A 20,632-nucleotide genomic window follows, 5' to 3' on the forward strand; every position below is an offset into this window, starting at 1 on the left:
GGACCTTGTCAAAAGTCTTTTGAAAGTCCAAATACACCACATCCATTGGTTCTCCCTTGTCCACTCTACGAGTTACATCCTCGAAAAATTGTACAAGATTTGTCAAGCATGATTTTCCTTTCATAAATCCATGCTGACTTGGACTGATCTTGTCACTGCTTTCCAAATGCGCTGCTATTACATCTTTAATAATTGATTCCAACATTTTCCCCACTACCGATGTCAGGCTAACTGGTCTATAATTCCCTGTTTTCTCTCTCCCTCCTTTTTTAAAAAGTGAGGTTACATTAGCTACCCTCCAATCCATAGGAACTGATCCAGAGTCTATCGAATGTTGGAAAATTACCACCAATGCATCCACTATTTCTAGGGTCACTTCCTCAAGTACTCTGGGATGCAAACTATCAGGCCCTAGGGATTTATCGGCCTTCAGTCCCATCAATTTCCCTAACACAATTTCCTGACTAATAAGGATTTCCCTTAGTTCCTCCTTCTCGCTAGACCCTTGGTCCCCTAGTATTTCCGGAAGATTATTTGTGTCTTCCTTAGTGAAGACAGAACCAAAGTATTTGTTCAATTCGTCTGCCATTTCTTTGTTTCCCATTATAAATTCACCTGATTCTGACTGCAAGGGACCCGCATTTGTCTTCACTAATCTTTTTCTCTTCACATATCTATAGAAGCTTTTGCAGTCAGTTTTTATGTTCCCTGCAATCTTACTGTCATACTCTATTTTCCCCCTCCTAATTAAACCCTTTATCCTCCTCTGCTAAATTCTAAATTTCTCCCAGTCCTCAGGTTTGCTGCTTTTTCTGGCCAGAGGTGTAAAAGGGAGCGTTGAACATTTCTGGGACTTCGGAGTGACTTCTGGGGCGGGGGCAAGCTGTACAAATGAGAGGATTTAAACTCGGAAACTCAAAGTTTCAACCCAGATAGCTTGGCAAGGAGAAGAAAAGTTAGCAATACAGAATTGGTGGAGGTATTACATTCACCAGAATTTGGGTCAGATGGGATTATAATAAAGATGATACCAAAGGCAGGGAAACTGGGAAGGGAAACCTTGTGGTAGAAAATGTAGAAAAAAGAAAGATAAATAGGGAAGGATAAAAAAAGGGAGAGTAGATTCTATATACAAATGCCAAGAATTTGAACAATTTGAATTCAAAAGAAGCGAACTATGATATAGAATGGGGTCGAATTTAAAAGGATATAGAATGTTCCGAAGACACAGAAGGGAACAAAATGGGAGATGCAATTGCTATATGTATAATAAAGATAACATGCTAGTCACTAAAATAGACAGATATACAAACTACTGAAACAACAGACTGAATGACAAAAAGGGGGGAAAAACTCGATCTAGGAATCCGTTGTAGGACATAAAGTTAGGAAGAGGAATATAGATTGAGGGCTAGAAATTGCGAAGCGCAGAAGTATCGCCGGGCGCTACCCAATTCCAGTGGATGGAAATTTCCGGTTTAGCGTTCCAGGAGGGAGGTGGAACGCTAAATAAAGCGCTACCACTTCCCTTGGAGCACTAAATGGAGTGAGAGGGGCAGTAGTGGCAGAGCACTGAACAATGTCTCGTGCAGCACTGCCGGATTCACAGGCACCTTGCCTCCCTTACAGGGCAGGGCCATTGCTGACATGGATTTAAGGTAAGCCTGAGAATGGTGGTCACTGGGACCTGTGATCCACGAAGAACAGCCCCAAGCACTGTAAAAGAGTGCAAGGCTGCTTAAGTGCGCCATGAAAAACCTTCCTAAACCTTCATAGAAGGCTCAGAATCAAATTTTGGCCTACCTGGCCACCAATGCCTTTAATTACCACTCCCCAAATGGCGGGCGAGCTCACAACACCTCCTACAGCTGCCGTTGTTGATGCCCGGCGATGCTGCAGGGAGCAGAAGGGGATTTAGGATCTGGGGCAGTAACAGGACGTGCTGCGCACTGGATGACGTCACGATCTCCAGGGCACTTATGCCGCTCCCAGTCGGAAAGCCGTGAGCGCCCCATTATTGCCCCCCCGCCCCCGGATGCACTAATGGGAGGCGCCAAGGAGGCCAATTTCTCCCCATGAGTATTTTATGCTCAGCTCAGGCACACATGTAAGGAAGGTACTACAGGTGTGATGGGAGCCTTAGATTAGCTGAGAATAAGAAAAGAATGTATACCTGACCACAAGACCCAGAAAAAGTTAATTAATGTGGGAGTGGTCCACCTTGGGATGGAATGTGCAGTTCTGGGCACTGTCCCACAGCTGACCTTGGAGGGAGTACTAGGAACAATAACTAAGTTGGGATTGGGTATCTGTGCCACGAGGAAGCACAATCTGAATTGGGGGTGTTTACATTGGAAAAAAGACAGGTCAGATGTGATCTTACTGAGGGAACAGACAAACTGAATCCCAGAGCGATGTTTGATATCAACAGAAACTCTAGGTCAAGGGAATGTGGATGTGAACTTAGACAAGCAAAGGTGAATACACAGTTAAGATATAAGCTCTAAGCAGAGTGGTGACTATTTGGAGTAACCTATCCAGGAAAGTGGCACAAATAAAGAATGTTATACATTTATAAATGGTTTGCTGGGGCTTGCTTGATTGCTTTTGAGAGTCAGGAGGATCAGAGTTCCTGAAATTGGCTGCAAATTTTCTCCTATTTCTTTTTGTTCCTTCAAGAGTTAGCATTACTAAAAACTGGGGAGGATGGTACGAGGTTGTAACATCTAACAGATAGATGGATGGGCATGGTGGTCTTTTCTCGCCTTTCATTTTGCACCTTGATATGTCCAGCTCCTCTGATAGCTCACAGAGTGTTTCCAGTGAGTGCCTGAACCTCGAAACTGTGAACATTCCAGAGTTAATTACTACCCTGTGAGGTTAGCTGGGGCAATGGTAGGAGCCCACTCTTTAATGGCCTAATGTCTTTTGGTGAGGAAGGGGAAAATAAAGCAAGATTCTTCTTTCTAATTGCTACCCAATGATCCCTTGTGGAATTGTGGATGTGTGGACACCTGATGAGGTGCCTCCATAGTCGAATAACCTGCTAACTGAATGGCTTCCTATACCACAACAAAAAAATATATAATTCATAAAACACGAGTTCGGCCCCAGCTGAAGTTTTGCCTCCTATTCTGGGCACTACACTTTAGGAAAGACATGAAGGCTCTGCAGAGGTAATAGAAGAGATTGACTAGAATGGTTCCAGAGATGAGGGACTTCAGTTATGTGGATAGACTGGAGAAGCTGGGGCTGCTCTTCTTAGAGCAGAGAAGGCTAAGAGGGGATTTAATAGAGTTGTTTAAAATGATGAAGGGGTCAGATAGTGTAAATAAAGAGAAACTGTTTCCTATGGCTGAAGGGTCGATAACCAGAGGGCACAGGTTTAAGCTGACTGGCAAAAGAACCAGAGGCGATATGAGGAAAAACATGTTTTACGCAACATGTGGTTAGGATCTGGAATGCACTGCCTGATAGGGTGGTGGATACAGTAGTCTTCAAAGGGCAATTGGATAAATACTTGAAGGAGAAAAAAATGCAGGGCTATGGAGAAAGAGCGAGTGGGTGGGACTAACTGGATTGCTCTTCAAATGAGCCAGTATAGACTTGATGGGCCGAGCAGCCTCCTTCTACTATTCTTTGATTCAAAAAACTAACAATCGCTGCCAGAAATTGAAAGGGCATTGTGTCTCAAGTTAAATGTGTAGAACTAGAATATGTGTATTTCACCTGGGGTACATGCATCCGATTTGTAACTTCCTGAGAAAACACAGTCCTGTTGATGAATATATTCATGCTTTAACAGACGACAGCTAGAAATTGCATAGCGCCCCGGTGCTAACTTTCCAGGGAGCGCAAAAGTAACGGCAAGCGCAAAAGATTTTTTTCCTCTTGGGAACTTCCACATTAGCGCTCCAAGATCGAAGTGGAGCACTAAATCAAGCACTATCACTTCCCTTAGAGCGCTAAAGCGAGTGAGAGGGGTAGTAGCGGCAGAGCGTTGAACAATGTTCTGTGCAGTGCTGCCGTCGTGGAAAGCTCCTTCTCACTCTTAAAACGAAGGTCCAACGTTGGTTTGATTCAAACTTTATCCTATCTCTGTGGGGCCACGGGACCTGCGCTACGTGCATAACAGCCCCAGGCACTCTACGAGAGTGCAGAGCTGATGAATTGCGGGTTCGAAAAAAATGCAAAAGATAACAGAAGATTATTACATTTTGGCCTACCTGACCACCCACCATTGCCGTTAAATATCACTCCCCAAGTGGCCAGCCAAAGTGCTAATGCCTCCCGCAGCTGCCGCCTGGTGATGCTGCAAGAGGCGGGACCGAATATCACATGCAGGGTGCTAACAGGGCGCTGCACAATGGAAGACGTCATGATCTACGGGGCTCAAGAGAGCGAGGCGGTAACTGTTAGCCCTAGCGCTAAACTGCCAGGGAAGTTTGCGGGTGTCGGTGAATTTGCTGCACCCATTCGGTAACTGGGTCAGTAACCCCTTAGCGTCCCGTTACTGCCCTCCGCAGGCGCTAACGGGAGGAACAATCCAGGACAATTTCTCCCCGTGTATTTTCTTTGTGCTCCATGGACAATGCCGTGGAGAGGCAGAATGTACGTATGCATCCACAGTTAACTATGCCATAATCAGTTGCTTCCCCACAGGCAATGAAGTAAACTGAATGGAGGGTCACCTGAAGCTGGGGATGCATAAGCCTGATCTCGTGACAGCACACAATGCATACCCAGAGGAGACTAAGAGATGGGGGAGAAAATTACAAATATTTTTTAAAAAGAGTAAAATTATCATACATAAGAACATAAGAAATAGGGACAGGAGTACCATTTTGCCCCTTGAGCCTTCTCCGCCATTCAATAAGATCATGACTGATCTGATCATGGACTCAGCTCCACTTCCACGCCCGCTCCCCATAACCCCTTATCCCCTTATCGTTTAAGAAACTGTCTATTTCTGTCTTAAACTTATTCAATGTCCCAGCCTCCACAGCTCTCTGGGGCAGAGAATTCCATAGATTTACAACTCTCTGAGAGAAGATAATTTCTCCTTATCTCAGTTTTAAATGGGCGGCCCCTTATTCTAAGGCTATATCCCCTAGTTTTAGTTTCCCCTATGAGTGGAAATATCCTCTCTGCATCCACCTTGTCGAGCCCCCTCATTATCTTATAAGTTTCAATAAGATCACCTCTCATTCTTCTGAACTCCAATGAGTAGGGGCCCAACCTACTCAACCTTTCCTAATAAGTCAACCCTCTCATCCCCAGAATCAATTAAGTGAACCTTCTCTGAACTGCCTCCAAAGCAAGTATATCCTTTCGTAAATGTGGAAACCAAAACTGCAAGCAGTATTCCAGGTGCGGCCTCACAAATACCTTATATAGCTGTAGCAAGACTTCCCTGTTTTTATGCTCCATCCCCTTTGTAATAAAGGCCAAGATACCATTGGCCTTCCTGATCACTTGCTGTAACTGCATGCTATCCTTTTGCGCTTCATGCACAAGTACCCCCAGGTCCCGCTGTACTGCGGCACTTTGTAATCTTTCTCCCTTTAAATAATAACTTGCACTTTGATTTTTTTCTGCAAAGTGCATGACCTCACACTTTCCAACATTATACTCCATCTGCCAAATTTTTGTCCACTCACTTAGCCTGTCTATGTCCTTTTGCAGATTTTTTGTGTCCTCCTCACACATTGCTTTTCCTCCCACCTTTGTATCATCAGCAAACTTGGTTACGTTACACTCAGTCCCTTCTTCCAAGTCGTTAATATAGATTGTAAATAGTTGGGGTCCCAGCACTAATCCCTGCAGCACCCCACTAATTGCCAACCTGGGAATGAACCATTTATCCCGACTCCCTGTTTTCTGTTAGTTAGCCAATCCTCTATCCATGCTAATATATTACCCCCAATCCTATCAACTTTTATCTTGTGCAGTAATCTTTTATGTGGCACCTTGTCAAATGCCTTCTGGAAGTCCAAATACACATCCATTGGTTCCCCTTTATCCACCCTGTTCGTTACATCCTCGAAGAACTCCAGCAAATTTATCAAACATGACTTCCCCTTCATAAATCCATGCTGACTCTGCCTGACCGAATTTTGCTTTTCCAAATGTCATGCTACTGCTTCTTTAATAATGGACTCCAACATTTTCATTCATTCATTATCATTCATTTCATGCATTATTTTCACATTTCCACAAGATAGGAGTTTTCCATTCAGCTGAGAATATGCAGGAATACATACAAAGTCTGGATAGCACGCAGAGGAGCAAAAGTCCCTTTGGCGATGGTCTGTAACTTGTTGTCATATAGAGAGAGAAGGTTTAGATTATGGAGATCTTGAAAAGCATCCACTCGCAGGCAGTTAATCTTATTGGCATTCAGCAACCTGTCAAACACAGAATGGACATTACGTAAAATATATAAACACCTTCTGCATAGAACATGAACCATTCCAATCGGAACAAAAGTCGCAACATCTGGTCCCAACAGCTTTCAAACAGCTGGAAGACAGCCATTGTTTCACATGTGTAAGTGTTTTTACTGTACAGTTTAACTTTCATTTCCTGTTATTTCAATGTCTTGACATTTGAATTCTTAAAACCTGACTTTGTTTCTCCATAATTGTTTTTTTGCTTTTACATGCCAGCTGTTGACATCAGGGAATTGTTGTGGGTGACATTTATGATCATAAAAAGTGAGACAGATACCAAACTCATTTAATCATACATGGGTAGATTTTGACTGTGTGATAGTATAAAACAGACGATGGCGAATCGGCAGCCCGTTTTACATCTCTCCCCATGACTTCAATGGAAATAAAAATGGGGAGAGATGTAAAACAGGCTGTCGACTCTCTATTGCCCATTTTATACTATCGCACAAAGTCAAAATTACCCGCACGGATTAGTATTCAATTTATGGAGTGTATTACATTAAAATGTGTGACATTTTGGAGGTAATTTTAACCTAATCCACCCGTCGGGAACGGATGAGAATGAGTGGAGAGCAGGTTTTACGACCCGCAAATATTACTATCCATTGACTTCAATAGATAGTGAAAACAGGTGGGAAGAAAGACCAGCATTGTATCTGATCCCAACGGTTTCCCGATGGGCAGGTTGTATTAAAATTTCCCCCTTTGAAACAAAGTAAGTGAGACTTGATAGGTCTGCTTCTTTCTCCATGTAGCTTTATGCCTGGCCAATGGGTCACAGTTTAAGCTCTCTCACAGAAGAGCACACTGCTTTCAACAAGCCCGCCCTCTAAGAGCCTAGTTAAAGAATGTTTCAAAAATCATGCTGATTTTATTGAGCAAAAGCAGGTGTTATGCATTGTGTTTCAATCTATGTTGCTGCTTTGGGGTTTTCCTGGATGATCCTTCCTGAAACTTTTTATTGTCTGATCTGAATCGTACAAAAGAAAATGTAGTTTTCTGTAGTGAATTACAGACTAAAAGGAACCAAGAAGACTTACACGGGGGGTTCTGTCCCCTGACAGTTATATTTCAAAATAAGTCCATTGGAGATTTAAATGGAAAGTTTGCAGCATGAAACTGAACATTTCAGATAAACTCCTCTGACTTTTCACACTGACCGACATAAACCACAGTGATATTCTTCTTCCTACTGTTTCCTCTTTCCCAATGTGAGGAGCCCCTTTCCAACTTACTTGTGCAGGTAAAACCAATTAAAGCTCAATATCAGTACATTCTGCAGCTGGTCTCAAAAATGCTCTCAATAACCAAAGTTTAATTAACGTGACAAATAAAGGTTAACGCAAATATAAAGTATGCAAATTATCAATTAAACAAACACTATTTATATGTTTCCTCCTATGATTTAACAAGTCTGTCAGTTATTTTACGAATTCCAGGTTACAGAATCTCAATACAAAACTCCCATTTCCTCACCAAAAAAACCTACACAATGGGCTGGATTTTGAGGGTCGGTTGGGAAAGTGTTTTTTTCCCTAGAGGAGTGGGACCTTGCTGTAAAGCAGTCGCCAAGTGCCTTTACCAAATCTCGGGTCTGTCAGCGCTGAGCAGACCCGACACGCTGCGGCGGGGGAGGCAGTTAAAATCATTAGTGGCTTGTTTACAGCCACTTATCAATGTTTTTTTCCCAGCCTTTTGGATTTGACAGGTCGCTCACCGGTTTCCCGCTGTGCCTAGATCTCGTCTCTGGCCATTGAATAAGATGATGACTTGACAGCTTCAAATGTCAAATCAAAGCTCCAAGCTGACTGAGAAATATTCTTTTAACCACTAGTTTCTCCAAACTACATTTCCACTACAGATTCAGGATGCTGCAAGTCTTTACACAAGTCTCCATCTTTAGTCTGACCTCATTACCTTTCCCACCACTGAGAGATCGTTTCTGTCATCTCTACTTCACCTGCCATCTATTCCATCAGCATGAGTGCCCTTGAAACGCTCTCATCTTGGTCCTCAGAACCCCACCAGGATCAGCCCCAACACCAGCAGCAACAGGCACACCAGCAGCACCAACAACAACATCAACCTTCTCTGCAATCAACTGATGCTGCACAGGACACAGGGCAGCAGCACCCGACCACATTGCTACCCAGGTGAGGGATGGCCTCACCATGGCCAGATTTACTTCACTTGTAGCTGTATACCCTGGTTACCACATGATGCACCAGGTTGGCACCACCACATACCAGCACCATAAAGCATTCTTACACTGCCCAAGCCATTCCTTTCACACTCATCACCATTGCAGTGGGTACCGTTAGGTCTCACCATTCACTGCAACTCACTAAGCCACTTCCAAAGATACACACAAATCTGTCCAAGAGCGCAAAGTGTTAAAAATAAAGGTTTCAATGTTGAACACCACATTAACAGAAGCTTTACATGAACACCGCATAAAACACCCAAGTGCCTTGTGTTTTAATAGTTGGTATGATTGGACTTGGATGAGGGTGAGTGGGAGGGGTGGCTAGTGAGATGGGAATGTGATAATGTAGATAGGGAGAGAAGGGTGGAGGGGCAAGGTAAATTGATGTAAGGATGTGCAGGAGAAGGGTTGGGAAGGCAGAGTGATGGGGATGTGATGAGAGGCACAGCAGGATGAGGTTAAGTGAGGCTTTGTACTAACAGTTTGTGATCTAATGAGATCATCGAAACGTTTGCGACACTGCACCCAGGTCCTAGACATAGAAAATAGGTGCAGGAGTAGGCCATTCGGCCCTTTGAGCCTGCACCGCCATTCAATGAATTCATGGCTGAACATGCAACTTCAGTACCCCATTCCTGCTTTCTTGCCATACCTCTTGATCCCCCTAGTAGTAAGGACTACATCTAACTCCTGACCATATCCCTACTTGTGCCCTCCAATGTGCAACCAGGCTGCATTGATCATCTAGGGATGTCTCTTCCACCCTTGGGAAGGGAAGAGGGTTTTCCTGTGTGCTGTGAACCCCTCAATATGCTGCCATGGGAGAGCCTGGGTGCAGCCTGCACCTCTGTGCAGTGCTTCTCAGTCTTTGCAGCACCTCAATGCTGTAGAAAATTGGCGAACAAATGACGTCACCAGACCCGCTTCCTTTAATTGGCCGGGAAAAGTGCTGGGCAGACTTAATAATCAGGGGAAAATAATTGCGGAGGCCAGGATGTAGCCAGCAGCGGGGTTGGGACCTGCTGCCGATGTTGCCCGCTACAGACCAACCAAGGTTCGTAAAATCCAGCCCAATGTCTTAGAAAACCTCCTGTATCTGGAAGGATTTGGAAATCAGATATCCTCTAGCATATACCAGTAGGGGTTTCATTTCCCCCCCCTTTTCCCCTATTCTGTATGAGAACTAGGATTGCTATCTACAGAATACAAGTGAAAGACTTCTGTAGAATATTAAATCTCTTTAAAACAAGGCCCTGGCCGCAGTTTCTTTCCTGTAGCACTTTCTGAGAGAATGTGCTCTTATTCATAATCTCCAGGTAATACAAGCTCATCGCAGATCATGTCTGATAACTGCAATGAATGTAGTGTCACCGGAAACCAGTCTTTTGCTAAACTTTATTCCACACTCTTGCACTTACCAGTGACAGACTTCCAGTAGTTGGAACGTCACTCCCAAACATCAGCCAAACCACAGATAGTTCATTGCACATGACACATTCCAAGAGAATGGCTTTGGAACGACATTGTGCTCACGCTCTTATTATGAAATAGAACAAAAGCAAATAGCAGTGTCTGCTTGCACGGACTAGCGGACTGAAGGATGATACATTCTTCTGTGGTTGGAAGGCTTGTTTGGCATATCTTTGTGGGAGACGATTGTACTAATATAGCAACCACATCTGTAATAAATCCTTGGTACATTACACCTGTGTCAATTCCAATTTTTCAGCTCCTCGGGTGTTGTAGTTTGAGAGGTGCCCTATTGGTGTGACATTTTCCTGGTTTCACTATTGTTTCGATACTTGAGAGCAAAATTCACTTTTGTTGGTTACAGTCTAGGTTTAAAATGCATCAATCAGCACTAATCACCATACCCCTCTGTTAACTACACTCAAAATACTTTAAACAGAGTATCCATCTTTCAGAACATTTCAAACTCAATTTCTGCCCACTTATTTCTGTCCCCAAAGTCTTTGCCTCCATCCCACCAGCAAGGCACTGCTACAGGGCCTCCTTCACAAGCTGAGAGACAACCTATGCTGCCCCACTGCTCTCTTATTACCATCAATATCCCATTATTTTTGTCTGACAGTGTGTCTGCAGGAGATTGGGCTACCTCTTTTGTGAGTCCTCCGCCTAGTCAAGGCATTCCATTCATTAGACTAGCCAACAGCTGGTTCAAGTTTGTAACACGTCGTCCTGCAAATTGAGTCAAGCAGAATTTGCCAGAGATCTCTGCCTGCCTTCTAGTAAAATGTTCATTGAGTAGAGGATTCTCAGCTGTGCTGCTAGATCAAGCACTTAAATGCACAATGGCATTCCATCTCAGTGGCACAGTCAGTCAGCTCACCGTGTTACAAGCACACCTACTATTGGCTAATCACTGTGCGGAAAATCGAGATCATAGCTTGCAATGATCCACACTTCCAGCTAAAGGTGAAATTGAATGGGAAAACAGATTCCCCTGTGGGTAGAAATGCATATCACCATCACAAATCACTGACCTCCCATATTCACGCGCAGGGTGCCCACCTAATCAGAGCCCTGGCATTAAAGGCTTTTAATCAACCGGATGAACAGTATTTTCTGAGCTCAAAACTCTGTGCAAGCAGAGTGCCCTGTCATTCTCATATAATCTGCGCTGGAACACTACTGCAGTTTACTGTAGCTAAATGCATCCGTTTTCTCTTCAGCCAGGCCTGGCAACGGTGCATCTTCATTCCTGCTGCTTGCTTTGACAGTGTGTGATAAACATATCAAATTCTTTCACACATCGCAGAGCTGAAACTAAGACATCCAATGGTGCCAGGGTCAACAAATATGACAGCTTCCACAAAAGGATCACTGGCGGGGATTGAGAAACTAGATTCCTCAAATTCTCCACGCTTGCTTTGTGGTACTGTACAAACTTACTGGAAATAAAAGTGCTTTGACCCCTGACCAACATTCTCTACAGGATACACCCTTTATTCTGCAGCATCTTAGACCAAGCCGTTAGAGGCCTTTTGGTTAAAGAGTACATTTCCGGCAGTCCAAATTCCAAGCCTGAATTCGGCAAATGCTCATCCTAATGTTCTGTGTTTATTTTACTTATTCTGCAGTCAACAAGCCTGCACAAACTTCATTGCTTTGTTAAGAAATAAAATGTCACTTGGACCTACAATTAAGCAGCTTTGTGCACTACAGTTTCTAAAAAAAAATTGACTGACATGAAAGACCATATTCGCTAAATGGACTTGCATCTTGAAGGGGCAAGCAAATTGGGCCCGATTTTAACTCAGGGCAAATTCAGCGTGCGGAGGCCAGATGAGGGGGAAACGCCCAAGGCAGCCGTGGTGTGATGTCTGGCCCATTTTATTTTCCGAGCCTTATTTCAATGTTTCAAGTCAGACTACTGCCTGAACCGCCTGAAACGCAGTTGAGGGAAGAGAAGGGAAGCCCGGGGAGGAGGAGGCCCATGGTTCCCCTGTGGGGTCTGGAGGAGAAATCCTGCTCATCCCAGCTCACAAGGAAACCAAAAATAAAATAGCTTTACTAACATTTTTGGGCCTATTTCAGACCCACTCCTGCTTTCCGGCAGCTTTCACCAGCAGCTCTGGCACGACTCACGCGATCCCGAGTTAAAATGGCGTTGGGGTCCTAACTGCCTCCCCTGACTTTTGCATATTTGAGGTCCTTGCTTGCCCATGGCAATCACCTCTAACACCTCTTGAAACCCGGGAGTTAAAATGGCAGCAGGTAGGAGTGCGGCATGAACACAGAGCTAAGAATGCTGCCCCGATTTTAACGCCAACCGCCCCATGCCCGCTCAATTCCTGTGGAGCGAGGGGGCTTAAAATTGGAGCTTTTGGTTGGGTTTTGTCCCTCTCTCTTGCTCAGGTCAAAATATGTTGCATTTGAACTTTAGCTGAGCCTTACAATAGGAGCCTTGAACATCATGTGCTCAAACATTTAACATAAGATCCCTTGGTTTGCACAAAATCACTTTTTCCTACTTTTTGACTGATATATTGTAGATTAAATAAAACAACATCATACACAAAAGGAGCCATCAGTATACAGCACAGCAGAGTCTCCCCTTCCCCCACCCTCCCCCCGGCACAACATATACACACACAAGTGAGGAAAATTAGGAGGGAAAATTACCCAGCACCCCGATTGGAGGTGGTAACTGATTCGGGGTGGGACTTCCTGCGCCCGGGCTGAAGTCCCGCCCCGGCAAAATTGCGCCCCGCAGAGGAAGTGGAGCTGACACCGCTTGCGGCAACCTCGTGGGGCGTCGGGCAATATCCGCCGTGGGGCGGAAAGGGGTCAGCACGTGGTGCTAAGAGGTTGCCGCACACAGCGATGACATCATCGATGGTTGCGCGGCAACCTTGGATGCTACCGGTGGGGCGCGGTGCTACTATGGCAGCGCCTCCGCTAACTCCCATGCAATTGTGTGGGAGCTGGTAGCCCCCCGCCCCTCTCCCTGAGCGAAAGTGTTTCGCGACCCGTTTGCATCCCCCTGGAGGCGCTAACTGGTCACAAAAAGGGGCAATTTTGACCACTTTGAGTTTAGAGATGGCAGGAATACATTTTCTAACAACACCGTTATTTGACCAATTTGTGGCAAAAAGATTTACCGGACAAAATTAATCACCTCAGCACATTCCACAAATAGCAACCGTAGCAAAAATGTGACTTTTTTTTACAATTCGGATACTCATCCCTTTAAATATTGAGCTGATTTTATCCTGTGCCCCATGGAAGATGAAGCATACGCCCAGGATCTGCAGCTTGACGGGAGCAGTTAATACTTATGGAACTTACTCTGAGATTGAATGTTCTTGCCCGGCACAGCACCGATCAAATCTGGACTGTGTTCTACATGACAAGAGAGACTCCCATATGTTCTATCCAGGACCAGCTGTTCTCCTCTAATTCTGAAGTGTTTCTAATGATATTATGAGTGCTGTACTATCTCCTCTACAGGGCCTGTAGCATAATACTGAAGCTGAGAAACAATTCTTCCCTTCGTGATTAAAACCACAGAAACTCATTTGTGCAGTGTGTGTAAAGAATTATGTTGAATTCCAAAAGACAACTAACGCATCGGGCTCAATGTTAACTCCTGGGCAGGAATGTGGTAAAGTGAGCAGTGTGCCCATCCAGGATTGGCTGCAGGGAGACTCCACCAACTTTTTAACGCCACGGCCTCATTAGCATGCTGCTTGCCATCTTTCCATTCAAAGTGGCCAGGAAGTCAGTGGGAAGCGGTTGACCAGTCGTTAAAATTGGGTGGCAGGAGGCCCCGCCGGGGACACAGGGATGCGGTCCCCAGCGCAAGGTAAGTTCACTGGAAGGGGAATCCTGGTTGAGAGAGGGAGGAGGAAGCCCAGGACAGGGGAGGCATAAGGTTTCCTTGTGGAGTGCTCCTCCTGGCCCACAAGGAAATTAAATCAAAAATTAAAAACTTACTTTGCTGGGCCTTCTTTTGATCCCAGCTGGTGTTCCCGGCAGGTTTTGTCTGGCTATCCTGCTCAGGCCTCAGTTTAAAATGGCAGATCAGGCCCTGCTGACATTACAGGAGCCTGACCCCTGCACATTGAAAGAGGACCCCGCCGGCTTAAGGTGGATATCCTTGCTGCCTGCAATTAAAAATTGCAGTTGGCTTGATTGGGTGGGAAAAAGAGCAGGTTAACGTCCCTGTTCCATTGTAACTGTCCTCTGCCCCTGGTTTCCACCAGGCAGGGTAGTTAAAATTATTACTTGTTTCAAGATTGTAGAAATGTAACTAGCATCAAGTGCCTTGTGTTTTTTTTCCCCCATCTGTTATACAGGAACTGGCTAAGCATACTTACAGTAACTGCAGAGAAAAGAGTCCCTCAAAAAGGCCTTTTGGCAGTTCCGTGATTTTATTTCCATACAACACACTGTGGAAAAAGAACAGTGACAGTCAAATACTATAAAGAAAGAATGACAGACATTCTCAACTTATTTTCCACACCATACAAACACTTTCAAGAATTTATTCTCTTTAAAATATTTGTGGTGATGTATATAATCCTGAATCAGGAAACTATCATACCATTATTTAAATTAATTTACTATATTTCAAAAATATATATTTTTAGGATGTGGGCTTCACTGGCAAGGATGGCATTTATTCTTCATCGCTAGTTGTCTTGAGAAGTGTTGGTGGACCTTCTTCTTGAACTGCTGCAGTCTATATCTGTAGTGGTCTGAGGGAACTGAGTGGCTTGCTGGGCTGGGGTGAGACTGGAGTCACATAGAGGTTAGACTGGGTAAGGACAGCAAGTTTCCTTCCCTAAAGGAGCGAACCAGTTTTACTGATATCAATTTTTCTTTATTTCCAATTTTTTTTAAACCAAATTCAAATTTTGAAAACTGCCATGGTGGGATTTGTGCTCACGGTCTCTGGATTATTAGTCTAGGCCTTTTGATTATTATTTCAGTAACATAACTACTACACTACTGTAACCAGTAATACAGTGGTCATGGTTACTGCATTGAATCAAAGAACGGGGTCAAGTTTAAAGAGAGATCTGTGTGTAAATGTGAACTGGACTGGAAACTTTAAAACATGCTATAACTACAAAGTCTCTCTCACATAGCCCAAATTGCAGTATTATCTGACAGACTCTCTTAAAAACTGAAACTTGCAGTGTTATTTGACAGACAGGGGCATTCTTAATTGTCCTCAAAATTCTTATTTGTTGGTTCCTTGCAAGTTTGCAATAGTGGCCCTTCGGCTGAACGCTGCCTGTCACGCAGAAAAGGGTTCAAAGGAGTGTGGGATAGCGATGGGTAGCATTGAAACTTGTCAACTTTCTGTAAGTGTTCCAGGTACTGTACTGAAAAGAAAGCAATGGAGAGTTGGGTATTGTATGTAATGCACAGGGAGTCCCTGTTTGTAATAATCATTGCATTGTCTGGTTACCGTCCCTAACTGTGGCTTTGTTCTGAAGTTTAAAACAGCTTCTATATGTTATACTTCATTTCAGCTTGACTTTCAGATTCAATTTCAAATATTACTATCAGTAATTTTTTAGTGTCATGAAAACTACATGTGATGACATTATGTTTGAATTTTGTGGGTCGAGTGGTTTGGAAAAGGTGGCTTTTAGTGCTATTACTTTATCGGTAGGCAAATTGAAATACCACAATCTGCTCATATGAGCAACCTGAGACAAATTAAACAGACCATGAATTTGAACTTTATATATGGCTCCCAAAGCTCCATACTACCCACGTATGCGGCTCACAAAAACAAAAGCTCTGGCCTGAACTGCAGTGTTCTATAAGTCTGGTATACAATCTAAACTGCAGTGTCACACAATACAGCACAATTTCTCCTACTTGTTCCAGTCTATTTTAATTATCCAAATTTAGCTGCAGCCTATTCACTGAGATGATCCGAGGGAAGTAAAATTATCCCAAACTCTCTCCATTGAGCAAAACTGATTAAAATAGGAGGGAGAGATCAATTAGACACCTGAAAAAAGGGCCCCCTATAAATTGCCCCCACTAATCACAACCCAGTCGACTGTCAATAGAAGTGAACCCTAACTATGCTAAGTAACCTTTCAAAAAATACTGGCAAATCAATAAAAACAATCTTGTCTCTTAATAGAAAGCATTCTAAAATGGTTGGAGTGGCTTCAAAGATTAGATTTGCGATATTACCATTAGTTTGCAAAGGAGGATGTCGCTTCCCTAAGGTCAGGCAGCAAGCTGTTACTTCAGAGACGATGGACCATTACACACAAAAAAGACGTTGGCCCTTGTTTTTTGATAAACAAACAGTAGTTTGCAGAGTTTGTCAGCTATGTGTTAGGAATACGGCCACAGATTACAGGCAATGGATAATGAACAAAAATAAATACTAAAGGCAGCACTAGGTCTCCAGGGTTTACAGTTTGCTTTTTGTGTGTGTGTCAATGACATTAACTTTCACAGAACATCAAAGTGGCTGTTTGCAGTCCCTGCGAGACTCTGCTGAAGGAGATGTCGGCATGCAAACCACATCCGCTTCAATCTTGCCTCATTAATGCAATTTCATCAGTGATGTCTACAAAAATAATTTTCAATTGATTGCACTAAAGCCCCAACGTAATTTAAAAATGTGGTAACTAAACATTTTGTGCTTTTTAATATCAAAACCATATATCATTTGAATCAATGTATTTTTGACCTATTGTGCAGCTTCCAGCCTTTAAACCCCACTAAAATTGAGCCAGGGCTCTCAATGGCCTACGGTAGGTCTGCATATCGGTGATGAAAGCGGTTGAACGGTGCTGGTCAGGCAGAACAGGGTTCAAAGCAGTGTGGGATAGCGATGGGTAGCATTGAAACTGGGCGACTTCCTGGAAATATTCCAGGTACTATACGGAAAAGAAAGCAATGCAGCATTGTGTATTGTGTATTGTACGTGATACAGATGGAGCCCCTATTTGACAAAATCATTGCTTTGTCTGGTTACAGTCCCGAACCACTTTTGGTCCTTGCATGCTCAACTTCATTTACAACGGGGTGGGGATGGTGGGGGGAGGGGGTGGATGGTGAAGGTATAGGGGGAGTAAAAATGAGAACAGCGCTGGTAGAGGGAGCGAGGTGGTGGTAGATCTCCCTGCCCGATTTACCGCCATCATACCATATGATTTTACTAGACTGGAGGGAGAATATCCAGTTCAGTGAATTTATCCAATTCCAAGAGTCTATAAACTCATCTATTTTAGCATTCTAATGCGGAATTGCAAAGCCACCAAACAAACCAGACAGAATTAGTTTCTGAGTAGTGGCAGGGACAGCCAGAGCAGGCAACTCGACTTCCTTTGAAAAGGTGGATGCATCACAACAGGTTGCAACACTCCCCCCGACACAAAGGCACAGGTAACCCCATTCAAGATACATCTAACTGACAGCAATTTTTTAGGCCACACTACTCTGTCTATTTAAAGTCATGTGGAAAGAAATAATACTGAACTTTGCTCTATTTGACACAGGACAAAAATTCTACGCCTGTCACAGTTCTGTGAAAACCAAGAAATTCGGGAAAGGAGTCACCACATGAAGATAGCAGGCTGCGTCAGCACACTGACAAGGAAGTTGCAGGGTCAGATACTTGCTCATTGCACAAAGACATGAGCTCATCAGGATCCCATTTTTGTTGTAAGGTACATTAGGCTGCAATACAAAATCAGTGCAAGCAAGGTAGTGCATCGTCTTACCACTGCAAGGACTTGAAATAATTATCTTTAGACATCTGCAATAAGGAATTTACCAGCACATTGTGGACAAATTCCCTGTGGTTTTCCTGGCTCCATCACTTGGAGTTTAGAGAAGCCCTTAATTGATTACCTATGGTTGTTTTTTTTTACTGGTTTTATCAGTATTTACAAGTCAAACAGGTTTAATCACCAAGCTGTTTATTTTACTGTGGTAATTTATATTATCATGTATCCATGAGACCTGCTTCTGAGAATCCTGCCACAGGCACAGACACTTTTAGAATTGAGCTCTCAGCTCAAAGACATCGCCTGTGTATAAATGAATGGGCAATACAATTATTAACAGTGTTCCATAAATTAAAGAAAAAACTTCAACTGATTTTTTTAAGAAGATCAAAAAATGGCTTGAAAAAGTAAGTATTGGGATGAACTTCCTGGCTTGCAGCCAAATACGCAAACACCGAGGATTGTTATTCACTTGGACCTGCAACATGTTGTGCAATGCAGAGCCAGGATATGGGATTGTGCTTGCAATATGCCACGCAATAACTTCTTGGTCTTAGCTGTACTCACTCAGGGAGGTGGCAGGCGGAGGTCAGGCACTTTCCCGTGGGAAGTGAAAGAAAAAGTGGAAGGAAAGTCGAATGGACCACTCATCGGCAGGTGTGATTAACCAGTGCAAAGCACATGGACAATGGAGAGCGAAAGACTGGGGGAACAGAACCAAGGCACACTGCACAAGTGCAGTCAGATCAGTCACTGCCATCGGGTCAGCCTGCTCATTTTTGTTTGGATAATTTGCCTTCACATGGTATGGCTCTGTTCATTTATTTTCTGGTCCTGTTTTATCGATTTCTCTCTGTCTTTTGTGCTCAGCCTGTCTCCCCTCTTGCTCTGTCTCCATCCATTTTACATCCTTCTAGATCCCCTCAATGCATAAAGTTTTCCTTTCTTTGTCTCCTTCCCACCTTGCAACAATTTTTGGCAAGAGGCCATGGGACAGATCTCTTCTCGTACAGCTCTGCAAGGCAGTTGACATAAGGGAAGCAATGACTCCCTCGATGTTAAAATTTGAGATATCACACTCCCACCCCAGTCTGAGATGATTGTCTTTGTCTTGTTCAGGCAAGCTCAGGAACTTGGTGGCTAGCAGTCCATTTGTACACATTAACATTCAAATCAGCAGATTGAAATTTCCTAAATGGCATGTCATATAACAGAAAATTGGAATCTGCTGATCCTAGTGGGCACAGTATGCTTTGCCATTGTCAACATTACAGGGAGCAGCATCAGCATAGGCCTGGGGAAAGATTAATGGTCCATAATCGCTTGGTAAGGGGAGGGGCGAAAGAAAGGGAAACAGAGGGAAAAATAAAAACGACAGAACAAAAATAAAACCCTTGCTAACTTGGCCTACCACCAGTTTCCTTTCATGTCGGCCTGTGTAAAATTCCCCCAAGCCTCAGGCGCCAGCTTCACTTAGGCAGTGTGGCTACGATGATGCTGAAGTTATTTCTGGAAGCTTCCAACCGCTGTAGGAAAATCCCTTTTGGTTTACCCAAACGTGCGATGAGCAATACTCCTCTCATGTCCTAGCGAAACATGAAAGTGTGCAGTGGAATTTGGGCCTGCCTGCTTTCACACGCTTCCATGAATCCAAACTGCCACTCTGTCTTTGATTTTTGAAGACCTATATATGTGCTGTGCTCAAAACTTTGTGTCAAATAAGTTTGGATAGGGCTAAATGGAGAACAAAAAATTGTATTTTAAATTAAAATTCCCATTTTAGTGTAATTGCTTGTTCAACTCGTATATCATTTAGTGTCTGTAATTAGCACAAATATTAAGTTACAACAGCATGGTAATTTAGAAACACATGATTGGCAAACTTAAAAAAAGGTTAGCATGTAATGAGGAGACTGAGTTACACTCAAAACAAACAAGCTTAGACAATCTGAACATTTCCAAGAAACTTACAGAGAGTTAAGTGACCTCAGTCCCTGGAAAGCATCTGGTGCAATTTCAGAGATATGGTTGTTGCTCAGGTCTCTGAAAAGAAAAACAGTACCTTAAAAGGTTAATCAAATAGTGACTGCCATCTTAAGAAGGTGCTGCAGACCTATTGATCACATCAGTGACTGTTGTCTTCAAATGCTCACAACTGGCTCACAAGTACGCAACAGAGTTTTCACTTTGGCACCACATATGATTGATATCTGTTCCTCATATTTGACCGTTTTCTCCTTTGAATGCCCTATATATTTCAGGCAATCTACCTCAATGCTAAAACCTGCGCAGGATCATGATTAGTGCATTACATTATTAATAGCTTCCAACACAAGTAGCTATTTGCTTGAAGTAAACTTTTAGTTGCTGCTTCTGTATGTTGGGAATAATGAATATTTAGGCAGCATATATGGAGTGATTTTTCTTATCTTTGTTATCGCGACATGTGCCTTGCATGTCAATAGTTCAAATCGAAAATTCTGGAGTTTATTGTACACAAATTTTCTACCATTATTTTAATGTGCGCTGGAGTTTCTGAAAACCACCCTCAGCAGGTGAAGCACCGTAAACTATAAATTACCCCCATTTTTTGAACTACAAAATCCTGTATTTATAAATAAGGACAGATCATTCCATTTTGTGAGGCTGTGGTTCTATTCTGTGCAGTGATACCTAATATGTACTATTAGGCAATCTTATCGTCATTTTGAAAGCTGCTGTTTTTCGGTTGC

General features: G+C 43.4%; 1 protein-coding gene across 3 annotated transcripts in view; it reads right to left on the reverse strand.

The window, feature by feature from the left end:
• slit2 (slit homolog 2 (Drosophila)) overlaps positions 1–20,632 on the reverse strand; it is an 850,855-nt gene that overhangs the window by 433,614 nt on the left and 396,609 nt on the right. For all 3 annotated transcript variants that reach the window (XM_070870756.1, XM_070870755.1, XM_070870754.1), the window contains exons 11-13: positions 19,872–19,943; positions 14,505–14,576; positions 6,264–6,407 (exon numbers count right to left, since the gene is read on the reverse strand). In XM_070870756.1, coding sequence (XP_070726857.1) covers positions 6,264–6,407; positions 14,505–14,576; positions 19,872–19,943 — 288 coding nt within the window. The remainder of the gene's footprint in view (positions 1–6,263; positions 6,408–14,504; positions 14,577–19,871; positions 19,944–20,632) is intronic.

The sequence above is a fragment of the Pristiophorus japonicus genome, chromosome 2 (assembly GCF_044704955.1).
Source record: "Pristiophorus japonicus isolate sPriJap1 chromosome 2, sPriJap1.hap1, whole genome shotgun sequence".
In the NCBI taxonomy this organism is placed as follows: Eukaryota; Metazoa; Chordata; class Chondrichthyes; family Pristiophoridae; genus Pristiophorus; species Pristiophorus japonicus.